The sequence below is a fragment of the Rhyacophila brunnea genome, unplaced genomic scaffold, assembly GCF_057557595.1.
Source record: "Rhyacophila brunnea isolate RB1 unplaced genomic scaffold, BYU_Rbru_1.0 scaffold_2, whole genome shotgun sequence".
Classification (NCBI taxonomy): Eukaryota; Metazoa; Arthropoda; class Insecta; order Trichoptera; family Rhyacophilidae; genus Rhyacophila; species Rhyacophila brunnea.
Window position 1 is genome coordinate 14420770 of NW_028232859.1, and position 16924 is coordinate 14437693.

The 16924-nt window shown below is 33.9% G+C and overlaps 1 protein-coding gene across 1 annotated transcript; it reads right to left on the reverse strand.

Moving 5' to 3' along the window:
* Positions 1-964: 964 nt before the first annotated feature.
* On the reverse strand, positions 965-12396 carry LOC147071900 (estradiol 17-beta-dehydrogenase 8). Its single transcript, XM_085947186.1, has 7 exons — positions 12139-12396; positions 10479-10616; positions 9227-9411; positions 3301-3409; positions 2604-2688; positions 2379-2494; positions 965-1235 (listed from the first exon to the last, which is right to left on the reverse strand). Exons 1-7 carry the CDS (start codon positions 12185-12187, stop codon positions 1150-1152), a joined length of 768 nt encoding a protein of 255 aa, XP_085803312.1. The 5' UTR covers positions 12188-12396; the 3' UTR covers positions 965-1149.
* Between the last annotated feature and the right edge of the window lie 4528 nt (positions 12397-16924).

Consider the following 16924-nt stretch of genomic DNA (forward strand, 5'->3'; position numbering starts at 1 on the left):
TCATGCTGAATCTGTGTTTATCCCTATGTGTTCAATGAATAAACCTATCCGCGTGGACCACTATATTTATTAAATAACTGTGTTCATATTATATCTTCTGCTTAATATAATGTGATTGATCCTCGATGCCTTTCTCTAATCCCCAAGGTACCAGGACTTCGCTCATCACACCACCTGAGTTCGTCGTCCTCCAGGTATTAATATATATATTTATTTATAGGTTGTTTCAAAGAACTCCCTTTCAAAAAAATTCAAATGGTGGTGAGCAAAACATTTCTCCTATTTTCAGTGATCCGCAGGTGTAAAAAGGTTGAGAAACACTAGTAGTACTACATCCATGATAATAAATACTTGTTGAAAAATTGTCACATATGAAACAAAATAGGATACACTTCATACATTTTGGATTCTAGTGAATATTGAATAGTGATCAGCATCGCCAACTTTTGTTGACATAACCATGGCAGAATAAGCTAAATGGCTGAAAAAAATGCTAGATTTTCTTAAAATTAAAATATAACCTAGAAACAGGCATTTTAAAATTGTAAGTCATTATTAATTACAAACAGTTTTCATGAAAACAAGGATTAACAAAGAATTTATTGTTTCGCAACTAATATTGGTTGCGGCTGCAAAGTTTTTTGAGACAATTCCGGAACAGGTATAAAATAAATTTGGTAAGTATCAAAATATCGCGAAAGCTTTTTTTTGCCTTAGATTTTCTCGTCAAAAAAATTCAGTATGGTTTCAAAATCAAGACTTCAGTCAGGTGACTACCTACATTGTGGGTACGAAAGTTAGTAATCGCATATATATTAAATTTTACATTTATTTTACGAAAATATAGAAAAGGGTTAGCATATTGAATTTCAAACAAATCTAGTGTAATAATTCCAGCTTTTTTATGAAAAATTTTAGCTGTTGTGATTTGTTGAATTTATTATTTTATTTTTATTCTTATTTTCGCAAGTCATTACATGCTCAACCCATTGGGTCCATGCATGGTACAAACAACACATTGAAGAACAACATGTATTTTTGACAGGTACACTATAAATAAAGTATCATGCAGTGAAGAACGCGCACTTAGTTAAATGGTTATAATATGCATGAGATTTGGAAAATGAATTATCTTGGGTATTTTTCAAATTAGAAGCCTCCAGTCACTTCAATAGCTGCTCCGGTGACGAAAGAACTCTTATCAGATGACAAGAAAGCAATGACTTCGGCAATTTCTGAAAATAAGTAAAATAACTGTTACGTATACTTTTTTTTCTTGTTTATCCAGTCCCGCGTTTACATCCGTGGAGCATACAGACACCTACAAGAATCTATGTTGCTTGCCAATCTTTTAATGTCTTCCCGGGTCATATCAGCATGCCGTAGCACCGCCTAATACACCGTGTAAACTTGATTTAGCGGACTTACTCCTAGGACAATGGAATACATTTGGTGTAAAGAAAATGCAGGCTAGGGTCCAGATTCTCTTCGAGACATCCTACATATAGTTGAGCCAAATTCAGTCATATTTTAACCTTAATTATATATATAGAGACCATTCTCTTAATCTCCTCATTTCTGAAAATTTCTTCTCGAGGACATGCATTACCAGATCTTGTATTTGAAATTTATTACAGGCAGCCCTCCACTTTCGAACATTCTACTTTCGCACAATTCACTATTTCGTATATTTATTAAAATTTAGATTTTTGTTGATAATGCAAAAATTGTGCGCTTCCATGCAGTCGCTCCTCTATCCTCCGCTCCCTGTCACCTTCTCAAATACGTAAAAGGGTGGTATTCAACTATCTCTTGACAAGTTTAGTATAAAGAAAACACCCAATTGCTAATACGCCTCGTTAACTTTATTATACCCATTGATAAATAAATATTTTAAAGTACACTTTTCGATGTTTCTTTTTACATCCCTCTACTTTCGAACACATTTTCTCACGTGCGAAAGTCGAGGGCCCCCTGTATTCAGCAGTCTTGATTCGATCTGTCACATTTACACATACCTACATTGTAAAAAACCACCCTCTGATTGAATACAAGTTGAGCAGGGGGAAATGTGGAAGAAAAGAGGTGGAATGTTTTTATGGAAAGGGGGAGAAGGGTTTGTGTCAGGATGAACACTGATTTATCATGACACAGTAGAAATCACACATTGCGTGTGCACAACAGAATATTAGGTATAAGAATGAGTCTTATTACTTCGACAGGAAGGTCGATATTGAATATAAAAATGCTTTGCACAGTATCACAATGAGTTGCAGTTAGTGAGTATTCAATTTTTCAAATGTATCTTCCTTCTCCGTTCGCACATAGAAATAATACTATCAACCAATAAGAGAAGAGAGAGAGTGTTATAAACGAACCTTGCGGGTGACCCAATCTTTTAAGAGGTGTACTGTTTGCAATCATCTTTTTAACGTTTTCAGGTACTTGATGGGCCATGGGTGTGTCAATCATTCCAGGTAGAACACTGTTTACCCTTGAATAGATAAGTTTTATTGAATGACTTCTGCATAGTCAAGATGCAAATAGAAAGTTATTAATATTTGTAAATTGTAAAGTCAAATGAATCATGCTATGTTGTGTACCTTATGTTGAACTTCCCCAATTCTTTAGCTGCTGTTTTAGACATTCCTATAACTCCCGCCTTACTTGCTGAATAGTTTGTTTGGCCTAAAAAATAAAAATAAATAGATAATCATTGCTCTTTATAAAATACAATACATGCAAAGTTTTTTTTTCTTAATTTTGAGAGAGTTGAGTGAGATTTTGGAGTGCTATAGTAGTGAAACAATCACATAAGCACTAAGGCTTTAATGAAACTACATGAATTTATTCTAACCTCACCGGGATCGAACCCTGAGTCCCTGGATGAGAAGCCAGTGCCTCTAGATGAGAAGACATTGGACTACGAGGACCGCCAAGTTACAAGTTGAAGCATTAAACGCAAATTTTGTAACTGAAAGATGTGTATTTGAATTCAAGTCGTGGGTTCAATCGAACCTGCGCTGGCTTTCCTACACCAATCCCTGGCGTCTGAGACCATTAACAGGCACATTTTACGCTTTGATATATTTAATTTTATATATTACTATTTATTACATTAGCTTTTCATTTCTCTGTACTTAATTTTAACCACCTTCGACTATTTTCTAAATACATAAACTAATAATATGATTTCTTTACGGAGGTTGCAGGACAATGTAAACTATATACTTAATAATTTTATGAGACTAGCACAAATAGTTCATTGACCGAGTCAAATCAATTGAATCTTTTCCATACCTATATTTCCATATTTCCCAACGATACTTGCTATGTTGACAATCGATCCTCCGGACACATTGGCATCAGTCATCGCTCTGGCGAATGTTTGCATCACAAGATAAGTTCCCTGGGAAACAATTAGCAAAGGTTATAACAAATATCATGAATTAGCATGCAACATTCCATTTTAGTAGAGATGAACAGTTTCAGTGCATTTTACTCCACATATTCATTTTTGAATCAATATATATCATTAATTTTACATGATTTTTTTGTCTAAGTCGTTCCAATATAGCACTTACAAGACCAATAATTGTCATGTGGGAACCAGGTGCATGACCAATAATATTGAAAGAGTGTTAAGCTCATTTGAGTGGAGCATGCTGTAGGAAATCTTCGGACTCATCAATGACACACAGTCAGTGTGGAGACGCTTTGTACACGACCCTACACATTATACACTCCATCAAATAGGGCCATCTTAAAAGGTTATGTACACAGAGTGGACAAGTCTGGAAGCTGGAAAGCAAACAAAGACTTGGTCAACCCCGTATAAGATGGAGTGTCAAGTAGGATTTAAAAATGTAGGGTGTCCTATACTGAAGGAAAGCGGCTTTGGACGGGCCTGGATGAAGGCAGCTGCTAGAGGAGGCCAAGACCCATATAGTGGTACAGGACCAGGGGACTATAATAATTGTCATAGTTTCAGTAATTATCATACAAAAAAAATAAAATCTTTTGTGTTATGACAGGAATATTATTATAATTTATTAATGGATCTACATCCAATTAATGGAACTCCAACACAGTTCTCCACCTTTGTCAGTTGGATCAAAAGTTACAACACGCCGAGAATCTGAAGGTCCTTTTCCGTTCCATACCGGAGTCATGATTCAGCGCGCTTCGTCTCCTCTACGATGTATCATTAATTTATTATTTCTATGTTTCCCCCAGTAGAGTCTTTGGAAACATCACAATATCCAACTCATCACAACATTAAACCAACACCACCATTTAAACAGATAGTGTCAAGAATCTTTCTGAATACAGTTAGTTTCTGACTGCAGTCGGGTACAGGGTCAATGCTTCAGCCCAGTATGACAGCATCGGTCTTGGTAAAATGGTATATCTTCCAAACATGATAAAAGCAAACTGATACATAATAGCCACACTTTTCTTTTAAATATATTATGATTGATACTATCCTACGATTATTCTTATTACATTTTTAAGTCATATAAATTATTGAAAGTTTCGTCACAATATCTCCACTTTTCCAAAGAGATCTTAAAATTACAAATAGAAAAATTAAATGTAAAATAGTTTCATCTATAAAGCGTCAATTACATTGAGCTACTTTACGAGCTGTTTGTTGGGGAATTTAAAAGCGGGCGGCTACTGCGATTGTGATGATGACACACAAAACTTTCCATTCGCTGAGAAGCCAACAAGCTAGCGACTATTTTGACAGAACGTAGTTTGTTTTTTACCGGGAGGTCACTACGCTCTACTGCGCAGACGCAGATCATAGGCAATAGCATAGACTAATATACTTTAGATACGTAGACAATAGATACGTAAAAAAGCATAGATAATAATATACCTACACAAGCTAGCGAGTTGAAATCGTAATATGTCAATATTATTGTGTTGTTGTTTAATTTTCTCGGACTCTAGCGCTAAAAAATGAAGTGGAACGTAAATAATATTGTGGAATTTCTTGATATCTACCAGCAGTACCCTGTGCTATGGAATATAAAAGACAAAAACTATTGCAACACAAAATTGAAAGATGAAATGAAAAGCAGTTAATTGGGGGAATGGATGCGAAACAATTGAAGGCGAAAATTAAATCTATTAAAGATGTATATAGACATGAATTAATCAAAATTGAAAAAAGTAAAAAAAGTGGCTGTGGCAACGAGGAAATTTATTCGCCAAAGCTGGCATGGTTTAACGACGGAAATTATTTGAATGAGATTTTGGCCACAAGAAGGAGCAAATCAAATTTGGTGAGTAAAATATTATTTATTTTAATGTCTATTTATTTACATATCATTATATGATCAGAGTCCAACTTTCTCCCATTGCCAAGGCAGGGGATGGTCTTCTGCGAAGTATGTAGCATATGTTCGTCTGGCTTCCTCAGCAGCATGTCTGTAATTATTGGCTGCAGAATGTTGGCACTTTCCCTCCAGAGCCCAGGTGTTATATTCCCAGTGTTTAAATCCTCTCTATCTACTGCTTGTTGTGGAAAGTAGTTGCCTGGAGAAATCTTTCGTAGCCAGTTATGAAGACTGCAAGCAGCCCAAATGACTTTATCGATAGTTTCGGGTTTCAACTCAATTGGTCTTAAAAATACTCTAAATCGCCATGCAAGTATGCCAAAGGCATTCTCTACGACTCGTCTGGCACGGGAAAGACGATAATTAAATATTTTTTCCACATCACTGAGACCAGTTTTACTGTAAGGTTTCAGAAGATTTGTTCTTAAAAGGAAAGCATCATCTCCAATAATGACGCCGTATTCAGGCATCCCAAGAGTATCGCTTTCCATTGCAATGTTCAGAGTGCTCTCTCTGAATATTACACTGTCACTTGCTCGGCCATTTCTACCTACGTCGATGTAAGTAAAGCAGTAATCGGCATCAACCATAGCAAATAATATTATAATACTATAGGTTTTTTTGTAATTGAAGTAGGCTGAACCGGAACATGGAGGTCTTTTAATGGTGACGTGTTTCCCGTCGATGGCTCCAAAACATCTAGAAAAATTCCAACGCTGGAAGAATTTCTTTTCGATTTCTTTCCATTCATCAACTGTTTTAGGTACCTGCAAACAATAAAAGTAATAAATTAAATTAAATTAAAGTAATATTTTAAATAAATTCAAATCAGTAACAGATTTGTATTACTTCTAGGATCTGTCACAAAACAGCCAAAAAACAGTGCCAGATGAGGGCAGTGAAAGCTGTAGGGAATCTATTGAGTCCGACAACGACAACAACTGCCCAGAAAAACGCTGCAAGTCGCCTGCAAAAATGAGACCACCAGCGACGCCAATGGAAACGGTTAAAAAACGACCAGCATCCAAAAAAATATCCTTCTGAAATATCAGAAGTGATTCACCAATTGGACCAAATTGCACAGAATGCATCTGAGGAGAAACCGTTTGACCTTTTCGGAAAGTTTGTTGCATCTGAGCTTTGTCAGCTACCACAGTGACAAGCCATCTTACTACAGCAGGAACTTCAAAACTCTATCATTCGTTCTAAGCTATCCTCTATGGAGCATGTGGTTTATTTAAGCCCACAACAAGTTGTCGATAGTGCATTTTCACCATCTTCTAACCATTCACTTGCTTCGCATTCTGTCTCTTCAAACGAGGATAATGACGTTTTATGACAGGCTATGTTTAATACATTTGGGGCAAGTATGCAGTAATACTCTATATATTGTGAGTATACTTTCATCAAATATATTCTTACAAAAAAAAAAACTGTTGTCAATAATTATTCGTAGTAAATTAATTTTCACTCACCTCAATAAATGGTTGAAGGGCGCGAGAAATCGCCGTAAGCACTTCGGGCAAAAACTACGATATTGTTGGTTCCGGAATTCGAAACAGGTATTCCAGAGACTTGAAAGAATCACCAGTTGCTAAATAACATAGTGTAACTTCCAGTTTTGTGACTACTGGGATTGCCATTCTCATTTTCGTATCTTGTTTTTTGAGCATTCCATCTAAAATCTGCAGTAAATCATCAAAATGGGTACAGTTTAATCTCAAAATATTTCGATAAGCCACATGATCTTCATCTTTCAACTCTTTCAGTAAACTGCTCGATGCACCATATTTCTCACGTCTTTCTATCCATGATTTTACCCACAATCTTCTGTGCCTCAATTTCTACTTTTCTTTCCTTTCTAATTCCTTTTTGATAGCATGAGCTAAAATAACGACTCCCGCGCGAATTACTTCCGTCGACATTTTGTATAGGTACTACTGATTGTATATAATAATTATATTATACTGTATGTAATGTATTGTATTCAACTGCTTGTAATTATTTAAAACTTGTTTAGCAAAAATGTTTCCATTAACATCAAAATGGTAAATTTCAAAATGAGTAGATCGTTTTTCCCGCCACCATCGCTCTACTGCGCAGACGCAGTAGGCCCACATGCCGGCGTGTAGCGTGTAAAGTTGACCAGCTTTCAACTTTTCTCGGTAGAGTGGTTACAATCTGCTTGTTAGCTTGTTCGAAGATGACACTGGGCGACTTTACAGGCAGATTGTAAATTCGCCAACAAGCAGCTCGTAAAGTAGCTCAATGTAATTGACACATAAGACATTTAAAAAATGAGGTGTTTGTTTTAAACAAACTTGGAAGACACGTTGTTTTATATAAGACTGAACGACCTTAAATAATCAAAACAATGTTGAAGATTTTGATACGAGGGTGGGTCAATAATTCCTTAGAAAAAAGCATTAAAACAGTTTTTATTTTTGTATTTTTTTTTTGTTTCTCAACATAATATCCTTGGAGCTCAATACACTTGGTTAGACGTTTCTCAATTTTTTTTAAACCGTCAGAAAAATAAGTTTTCGGAAGGTCCTCAAAATAAGCATTTGTCCGATCGATGACTTCTTCATTTGAAAAAAAACGTCGTCCACTTAGCCATTTTTTTAAGTTTGGGAAAAGGAAAAAGTCACTGGGGGCTAAATCTGGCGAATACGGTGGGTGGTCGACCAATTCGAACTTCAATTCTTCAATTTTAGCCATTGATCGTAAACATGTGTGAACACGGGCATTGTCCTGATGAAAGAGGATTTTTTTCCTGTTTAAATGAGGCCGTTTTTCTTCAATTTTGTTTTTTAGCTGGTCCAATAAAGATGCATAATAATCCTCTGTTATTGTTTTTCCTTTTTCCAAATAGTCAACGAAAATAATTCCACGTGCATCCCAAAATACAGTAGCCATAACCTTACCAGCTGATTTTACGGTTTTCGCCTTCTTTGGACATGGTTCGCCTTTCGCAATCCACTGCTTTGACTGTTCTTTCGTCTCGGGAGTATAGTGGTGTATCCATGTTTCATCTACAGTCACAAAGCGACGAAAAAATTCATCCGGATTGCGTTGCATGAGCGACAACAGGGCTTTAGAGGCCACCACCCTATTGCGTTTATTGTCGACTGTGAGCAAACGCGGCACCCATCTTGCAGAAATTTTTTTCATGCCCAATTTGTCATGTAAAATAGAAATGACGCTACCTTTTGAGATCCCTGTAACCTCAATTATCTCACTCAACTTTAATCTTCGGTCACTTAACACCATATCGTGGATTTTATTGATCATTTCTGGTGTAGTCACCTCTACAGGACGTCCTGAGCGTGGTTCATCATTTGTTGATGTACGACCACGTTTAAATTCATTTAACCAGTTATAAATAGTTGCAAGTGAAGGAGCAGATGTGCCGTGAACTAAATCCAACTCATTTTTTATTTCCTTTGCTGTTAACCTTTTATATTAAAATGTTTAATAACAGCTCTAAACTCAATTTTCTCCATTTTTGTAAACAAGCAAATTTTTTTTTTAAATGTACGAGAAACACACAACAACCCGACCAATCTGATTGAAACTTCGCAGCATACTGAATCGGTAGTGCCGCTGCATGAAAACAAACCGCTTACAGTACTAGTCGCGCCACCTGTCGGCTTTTCTAAGGACTTATTGACCCACCCTCGTATTATTTCCATAATATTATACACAGTATAATCAAATGCTTTAGAAAAACAATTCATGATAAGAAATATCAATATTATAAATGATGTTTTATCTCAATTTTATATTACACAGTTTGTAAAACCTATTATTTTAATATTAATAACTATAAATTACAACAGTTTGAAGTATTCACTAGTTGTATTGTTACTACGCACCTTCAAATTAACATTGATAACTGTATCAAAATCCATTTCGGACATCTTAAGAAGCCAGTTGTCTCTGATGATGCCAGCGGAGTTAATAACAATGGTCGGTGGTTTTTTGTACTGACGCAGCGCTGTCTCCAATGCGGCATTCACAGAATGAGACATGTCAACATCGCAGCTTATGAAAATGTGATCTGGAAATTAAGAAAGTATTTCTGCAAAATTGAAAATAATATTTTAGATATAGGGGCACATGCATAGTAGTACTTATTTAAATAGATTTTAGGATAAAAAACAACAAACTGGCATCAAACAAAATAGTAAATATAGTTTCAGGCAAAGCAATATTGCATTGATTACCAATAATTATTTACACAAAAACTTGTATGTCAGCACCCTTATTTATAGCTGGAGGGCAGCTGTCCCTCGCTAGACTGAAATTGCAGAATATCTGGGTATGGAGAATGTTCCCGGAAAAGTGTAGGTCCACGGTCGAAGCGAAGAGAAACTATACGTAGAAGGTGGGGTAAGTGCGGAGGTTAGTGCCACCTACTAGGTTTTGCTAAGTCCACCCCCTCCTGGCCCCTTATAAAACTAATAATAAATTATTATAATAGTTTTTATAAGATTTAAGATTTATAATTAGTTCATTTTTAGTCCAGTTTTTACACTTTTTCAATTGTATATTGGTTTAAAAATATTTCAATAATTTACAGAAAATCATAATTTAAAAAATTACCTAAACGCAGAATACAATGTTGCCGATAAACACTGTTTTGCTTATCTGACATTACACTTTTATCTATATACACCGTTCACAACTACAGTAGAATCTCACAAATCTGGCACTTCAGTAGTCCGGCACCATCTGAACACATTTTGGATATGCGTAAATTACGTGAGATTTTAAACGAGGTTTGAGAGTGAAAATACAATGGTTGACAAAAGATTTTGGTAAATAATAGAAAAACATTATAATTTGCTACCACCCATAAAACTTATTTGTTAAATTCATAATAAATATGAATTCCTAGATATTTTGTAAGAAAGAGGTTTTATACAGTACCAAGTTAGTGAGATTCTACTGTAGTATATTCTATTCATCAGGCCATATAAAAACAATAAACCTGATTAACGTTTGGCAAAAAGACAACATTGATGAGTATTCATGGCATGCATGGATATATTATGGCATTGTCAAACTGACTTCCATGTAATTAATTACAATACAAATTGTTACCATCATTATACTAAAGATTACCTTGTTCTCCAGCAGATGGAGCAGTGAATGATTTGATGGTTTCTTCAGCGGAGGCAACATTTCTGTCCGCTGCAATCACGGTGGCACCTTCTCTTGACAATATTTGGCACGTAGCACGCCCAATACCAGATCCCGCCCCTAAAATGATCCATTCATTTTAAATAAAAAAATTACCTAATTGAAACTGTTGTGATTTTTTAATTTTTGTCTTTTGTACTCACGCACATATCATCGGTCCTATTAAAAAAGTCGGATCTGAAATTTTGTCATTTTCGGATTATTACGTAAAAGTTATTTAAACACTTTAAACATTTATACCACAATCACAGATTTTTTTGTTTGTTTGAAAAATTTCGAGATATTCAAGTTAAAAATGACGGATCTACCGAGAGTGTCCGAATAACAATGTCGGTTCTTACCAACCGACATTGTTGGCTGGGCGTGGGTGAGCAAGATGCGTCGGATCTGACAGTTGCTGCTATGTTCACCGGACAGACGGGTGTTTTTATACACGTTTAGAAAAGTTTCTATAACCCGTATTTTTATTCATTATGGCAAGTAGGTCACAAAGGATATTTGATGAAACATCTTTGATTGCTCGTACTGAAAAATAGCATTTTGCAGATCCGACTTTTAGGGACCGACGATATTATTAAGGAAGATCAGCAGTATTATCCTCAGATTTACCAAAATCCAACATCCGACCACGTAATACATATTAACAATGATGAACTGGCACTGACAAACCGCCTCACGATTAATGGTGCAGAAGGAAAACGGAATGCTGGAAGATCACGACTTTGGTGGGTTGATGGCCGACAAATAGTCTTGCCAAAATATATTATATGCTCTGTAGCTTTGGAGGAGAAATGGTAATACATCATTAAATGACTTATGAGTTGGTGACAGGTTTGGAGGGCTCTTTCCTATGCAATTAATCGCCATTGAGTATTAAAGTAGATTAATATTCAAGTCTTCTTTTACATTTAGATTTAATACACACAGCTGTAGAAAATAAGTGGATATCTATTTTAGATTTTGGTACTTTATCATAAAGCTACTGCCACAGCTGCTTCATGGAAAACCATCATTTTATTTTTCATAATGCCAAGTTTAGCAATTGTAATAATTTGTACAAATATGCAGACAAGCGCCTCAATGAAGATGTTGTGAGTATCTTCTGCACACCTATTATCACACATTCTTGCTTCACTTACACGACAGCATTAAACCTATTGATATTTGACAAATTGCTACATCCTCTGGAATGGAAATGTTTTGGAAACCTTGAATACAATGGACATTAATAAAATTGATTATGCATCACAAAACGCATTGTATGCAAATGTTATTGGTAAAATATTAAACTATGTACAGACACAATATAGGCACCATCTTGTATAGGTAGCTGACAATATAAGTAATATTTAAAAAAAAAAATAATCGTAATCAAAAGGGATAATTTTATTTTGCGATTTTCCTTGGAAAACAACTGTTTTCATACTAAAAAACATTTTATTGATCGCAAGTATTGCAAGGCCAAGAATGACAGGGTTTTAAAAGATGTCAACAGTTTAGTCACTGTCGAGATCATCCACACTACAAATAAGTTATTTAATAACAGTACATAACACAAGAATAATTTTATTGTATACAATACCTGTCACAAAAGCCAATTTGCCGGCAACTATTCCGCTTGGTCTGAGCATTTTGAATTAGAAATATGACGGTCGCAGTGACAGATAAATCAATAATGGACAAGCTACTGCTTATCAGTTCACGATCAGATTAATCAGATTTATTCAAGCCACACCGGTAAACGAAAACAAAATAGGTAGGTATAATAATACTCTTATCTTTCAAATTAATAAACTTTGACACTTTGACAACTTGTTGCCGAGTTGCCGACGACAGGGATGCCAGAGTAAAATATAATAAAATATCCCCAAAACAACTTATTGATTTTCAAATATGGTCACTAATAAAATTATTTAGGTAACGATAAATAAAAATGATAGGTAGGTAGGTACTTAAAAATCGTAAATTTAATTATTATGCCACACATTAAACCAGAATTTAAAGTCTTAAATAGCGATATCCTTTATAAATGAATGCTTTATTTATTACAAATAATATGAAGATGTCCTAGCTTAGGTAGATAGCTACCTACTTACTGTAATATTATATTATAATAACAAAATGAAAATGTCAGCTGTAAATCCTATTTGACATTGGCGATTATAAAAAAACACTTTCACGTTGTATTGATTTTATGTCGTAAAAAATATTTCCCTAACAAAATAAATGCAATTAATTTATTGTTTATGCCATCTATGGACGATTTCTAAAAGTATTATTAAAAAGTGGTCGATTTCTTCGCTTAATCAATCCAATCCTAATAATATAAGCCTACTATAATATACTAATTATACTTTGATTCAATGTAAGTATTTTGATAGTTCTTCGATGTAAAATACGAAGTATGTAAGACGTAGTAATAAATAATTTGAATCAGCCAATTAACAGCTGATACTGAACATCATGAGAAAATAAAATTGATTCAAGCAGTGACGTCCCTAGATTAGTGCACGCAAGAGTAGAACCGAGCTGAAATATTGTAACCATGGAACACCAGTGCTCGAAATGGAAAATTTCACGAACAGGAACGCTGTATAATTTTCCGAAACTAAGTACTTATGCTAATCCTTTCTTTACGTACTGACACGAACAAAAACGCCGACCTTCAGTTAGTGTTTATGGCAGAGTATGGTTTAACGACATAACTATACAAATCTAGCCTTGTAGTCAATTCTACTTCTCAATAGCCGTGCGACAACCTCACGACAAGGTACAAACAGAATATATAAGTCCCATGGTTCTAAACTATGGAAGAATCAAGAAAGAAATGGTCGAAAGAGACCTTGAACAGGTAACCAGTAACGTAATCGTTTAGTAATAGGAAGTAAAATGTATGTTGTTAACCTTTTCTTTGTAAATGTAATAAAATTTTACGTAAAAAATTTCGCCTCCAAGAATCGAGACTGCTCAAGTGTAATTGGAACGCTGTGACCACAGGCCTCGAGATGACACGTCGCGTAGATTTGGGCGCGATCTAATTTGGAAATAATTTCCGGGAAATCTCCATTAAACTTAGAAAATAAGTTATGGGAGAGATTGTTTACGTAAAATTTAGCAAGTACATGCTTCAATAACTTTTATAGCAATAATGGAAGTGTATGAAAATTGAAAAAGAAAATTGAATATTTATAAATTTATATACTGTATAATTGTGAATAAAGAATTTTAATACTAATTTTATCAATACAAAATAGAAGCTAACTACCGTTATAAAAATACTGTAAACGCGTACCTATATTTATAGACGCGTAATTATAATTATAGATTTTATTAATGCTATAACTTACTGACTATAACGAATATTGTAAAAGTAACAATTGGAAAATTCAGTCATGTCAGTACGTACGTACTTTTGATATAAAAATGCAACAATAAACTTTAAACTTCTTACGTGGGTCTATATTGGGCAGGTTGGTAAGGATTTTCAGCGCCGTAGGCGAAATAATCTTGTTTTAACAAAGTATACCGTCAAAAATTGTATTATTCTTTATTCTTACTTTATCTACCACTATAACCAGTGCATGATACCTCTACCACCACTCGTCACTGATTATAACTTATATTACTGTCTCATTTGAGATAGATAAGTTTGTAATTAATTAGTCATAACAAACAACATATCCACATAAGTACCTTATAGATTCAAATTAAAAAATTATTTACGTACTTATAGAAAATTTTACAAATTCCATTTAAATACGAGCACAGAATATCAAACATCAAGAAATAGTATTAAAATAGTGTTTAAAAAATAAAGAAATAGTATTAGAAAAAACAGTAAGTGCCTACCTATACCAAGAATTTATAAAATAACGTTCACATAAACTCGTTCTCACGCAGGTGGAATATACGATTATCCGAAGCGATTTGGTTGAACATAGTTATTTCCTGCCCAATTATCATTAGCAATTATTGCACCTTGGCAGAACAAACAACTTAGATTATCAAGAAAGTTATAAAATAATATATAATAAAATCAATACTAAGTACCAATAATGGCAGAGTTCTCATTTGTACTGGGTAGATATAAGTTGGAAAAAGTACTTAGCCTAAATACCTAGTTCTCTTTTTAACTTTCAGAATACAGTATGTAAGCATACGTCTTAAGAAATCAATCGGATAAAACCATGGATAGTATCCACTATCCACACAGCTTTAAAGGATTCTCAAAGATTTATTTTGAACCTTCTCCACTATAAGGGGCATAAGGCCGTACCTACATCTAATAAAAGTTTCAAGTCATCCAAACAACGTAAACATAGCATTATTTGTAATAAATTTACCAATGGTGTGTCATTTTCATTTATATAAGATAAAACATGTCGGAAGGTGAAACTCAGGTTGCTAAGCGCGATTCTTATAGAATAATATAAAATTGTCATTAGTTAGTACCTACTATATTCAACATTATAAGGACTAATATTGTATTGTATGCATGTTATGTTACAATGGTGATGCTTTGGTTACGATTATTGTAATATACATCTACCACCGTATTTATTTAATAATCTATGACTAACACCATCTAAGATAATTAGATGTCCGCACTGGACACACAGGTACCTAATTTGTTAGTACCTACTTATTCTAAACGATTCAATCTATGTTGTTTGTCCTTCCCTACTCACATTATTATTGCCATGGAAATGATAATAGGTACCTACATACAATACAGATATTATGATAGTCGTACATTTTTATTGAAGGATATTCCTATATTTTTTTTAAACAAATTTACAAACAAAAATTAAGTAAAAGTTCTCTCCACACTACCTATGTATTATTTCTATTATGTATTTTTAAAGTCACAAGCTACAATGCATTTAATAATAATTGTAATACAATAGGAACGTCCCAAATAAATAAACTCTGCAGAAGGCTATTCAATATTTTCTGCCCAAACCATCAATGGCCCAAAAACACATTTTTGTAGAAAAAATCATTCATTATTAATTGTAAAAATTGGGGTTTACGACTTCTCATAAATATTTTTTTAACACGAGTCAAGTTGTTGAGATGATAATACCTAATTATTGAATCACAGAACAGATGTTGCCACTGTATTGTCCACCGGAAAGAATTCCTAATGTTTTAGCAGATTTACATGAAGTACTTACTACGTAATTAAGCCTTCATTATTTTTATAAATATCCACAAAATTATTCAATTCATTTATTCAATTCATTTATTTTTTTAACATATTGTGGACATTACAAATTATAAGTTTAAGACGTTCACAACATGACACTTAGAAACAAAGATATATAAATATAACAGTATTACATAAAAAAAGAGATATATCAGTAGATGAATTAGATAGGTACAAGGAAGTACACCGGATGAGTTAAGCAGACCAAATCGTGCGTCAAATTGTGCATGTGGCCAGAATTATCTTCAATCAGTTTGGATACCAGCGACAATAGTATATAGGTATATATGTAATAATATAATTATGTAAAAATGGCGAATTTGTATCCCACAGGAAAGTACTTATTAAAAACGATAATTGTAAGGGTGATTATCCACTTAGTGTTACAAATAAAAAGCGAATTTAACATAATAGACTTTTTAAAATATTATATTATAAAGCCTATTATAAGGACAGTATTCATCCACAGGTAATTAATAAATAAATGTCAAAGGTTAAAAATTCACCTCCTGTAAAATAGTATTTTGGTTAATTCGCCCTTTTTACAATACACCGATGATATAAAGGTATTCGTATCGCCTTCAAATTGTTATTAAAAAATATGTTCAACACAAAGTTAAAATTAAAACACAAAACTTACCAGAAGCAACAAAATTCACTTACAAAAAAGTATACCTACTCATCATGACCTATGGCAAATAAATGAATGAATGTAGTAGTTATATCACAAGATTTATTGTACTATAGTCGCAATTCAACAATAATGTAAATTACAAATCAAATGTAAACATCGTAAAAATAGGGGTTTACGACACGTCATAAGCTTTTTTTAACAAAAGTCAATTGTTGAGATGAATACCATCTCGTCGCTATAGGATTTGTTTCCCGAATATCCATTTTTGTCGAAATCGACATTTTAATGCAGTTCAATTTCTTTTATCGAACTCTACCGAAATCGTTTATAAAAACAATATATTTTTATCTAGGAACAGAGATATTTTTTTGAAAAACCCGAATACGCCATGTTAAGTTACAATTACTCCGTGTTGTTCTCCCGAATGTCCAACTATTCGTACCTGAATATCCAAGTTAATTTCGGTCGAAATAAATCTCTGGCTGAGTTTTTATTTCCCGAATATGACTTTTAGCCAATCAAACC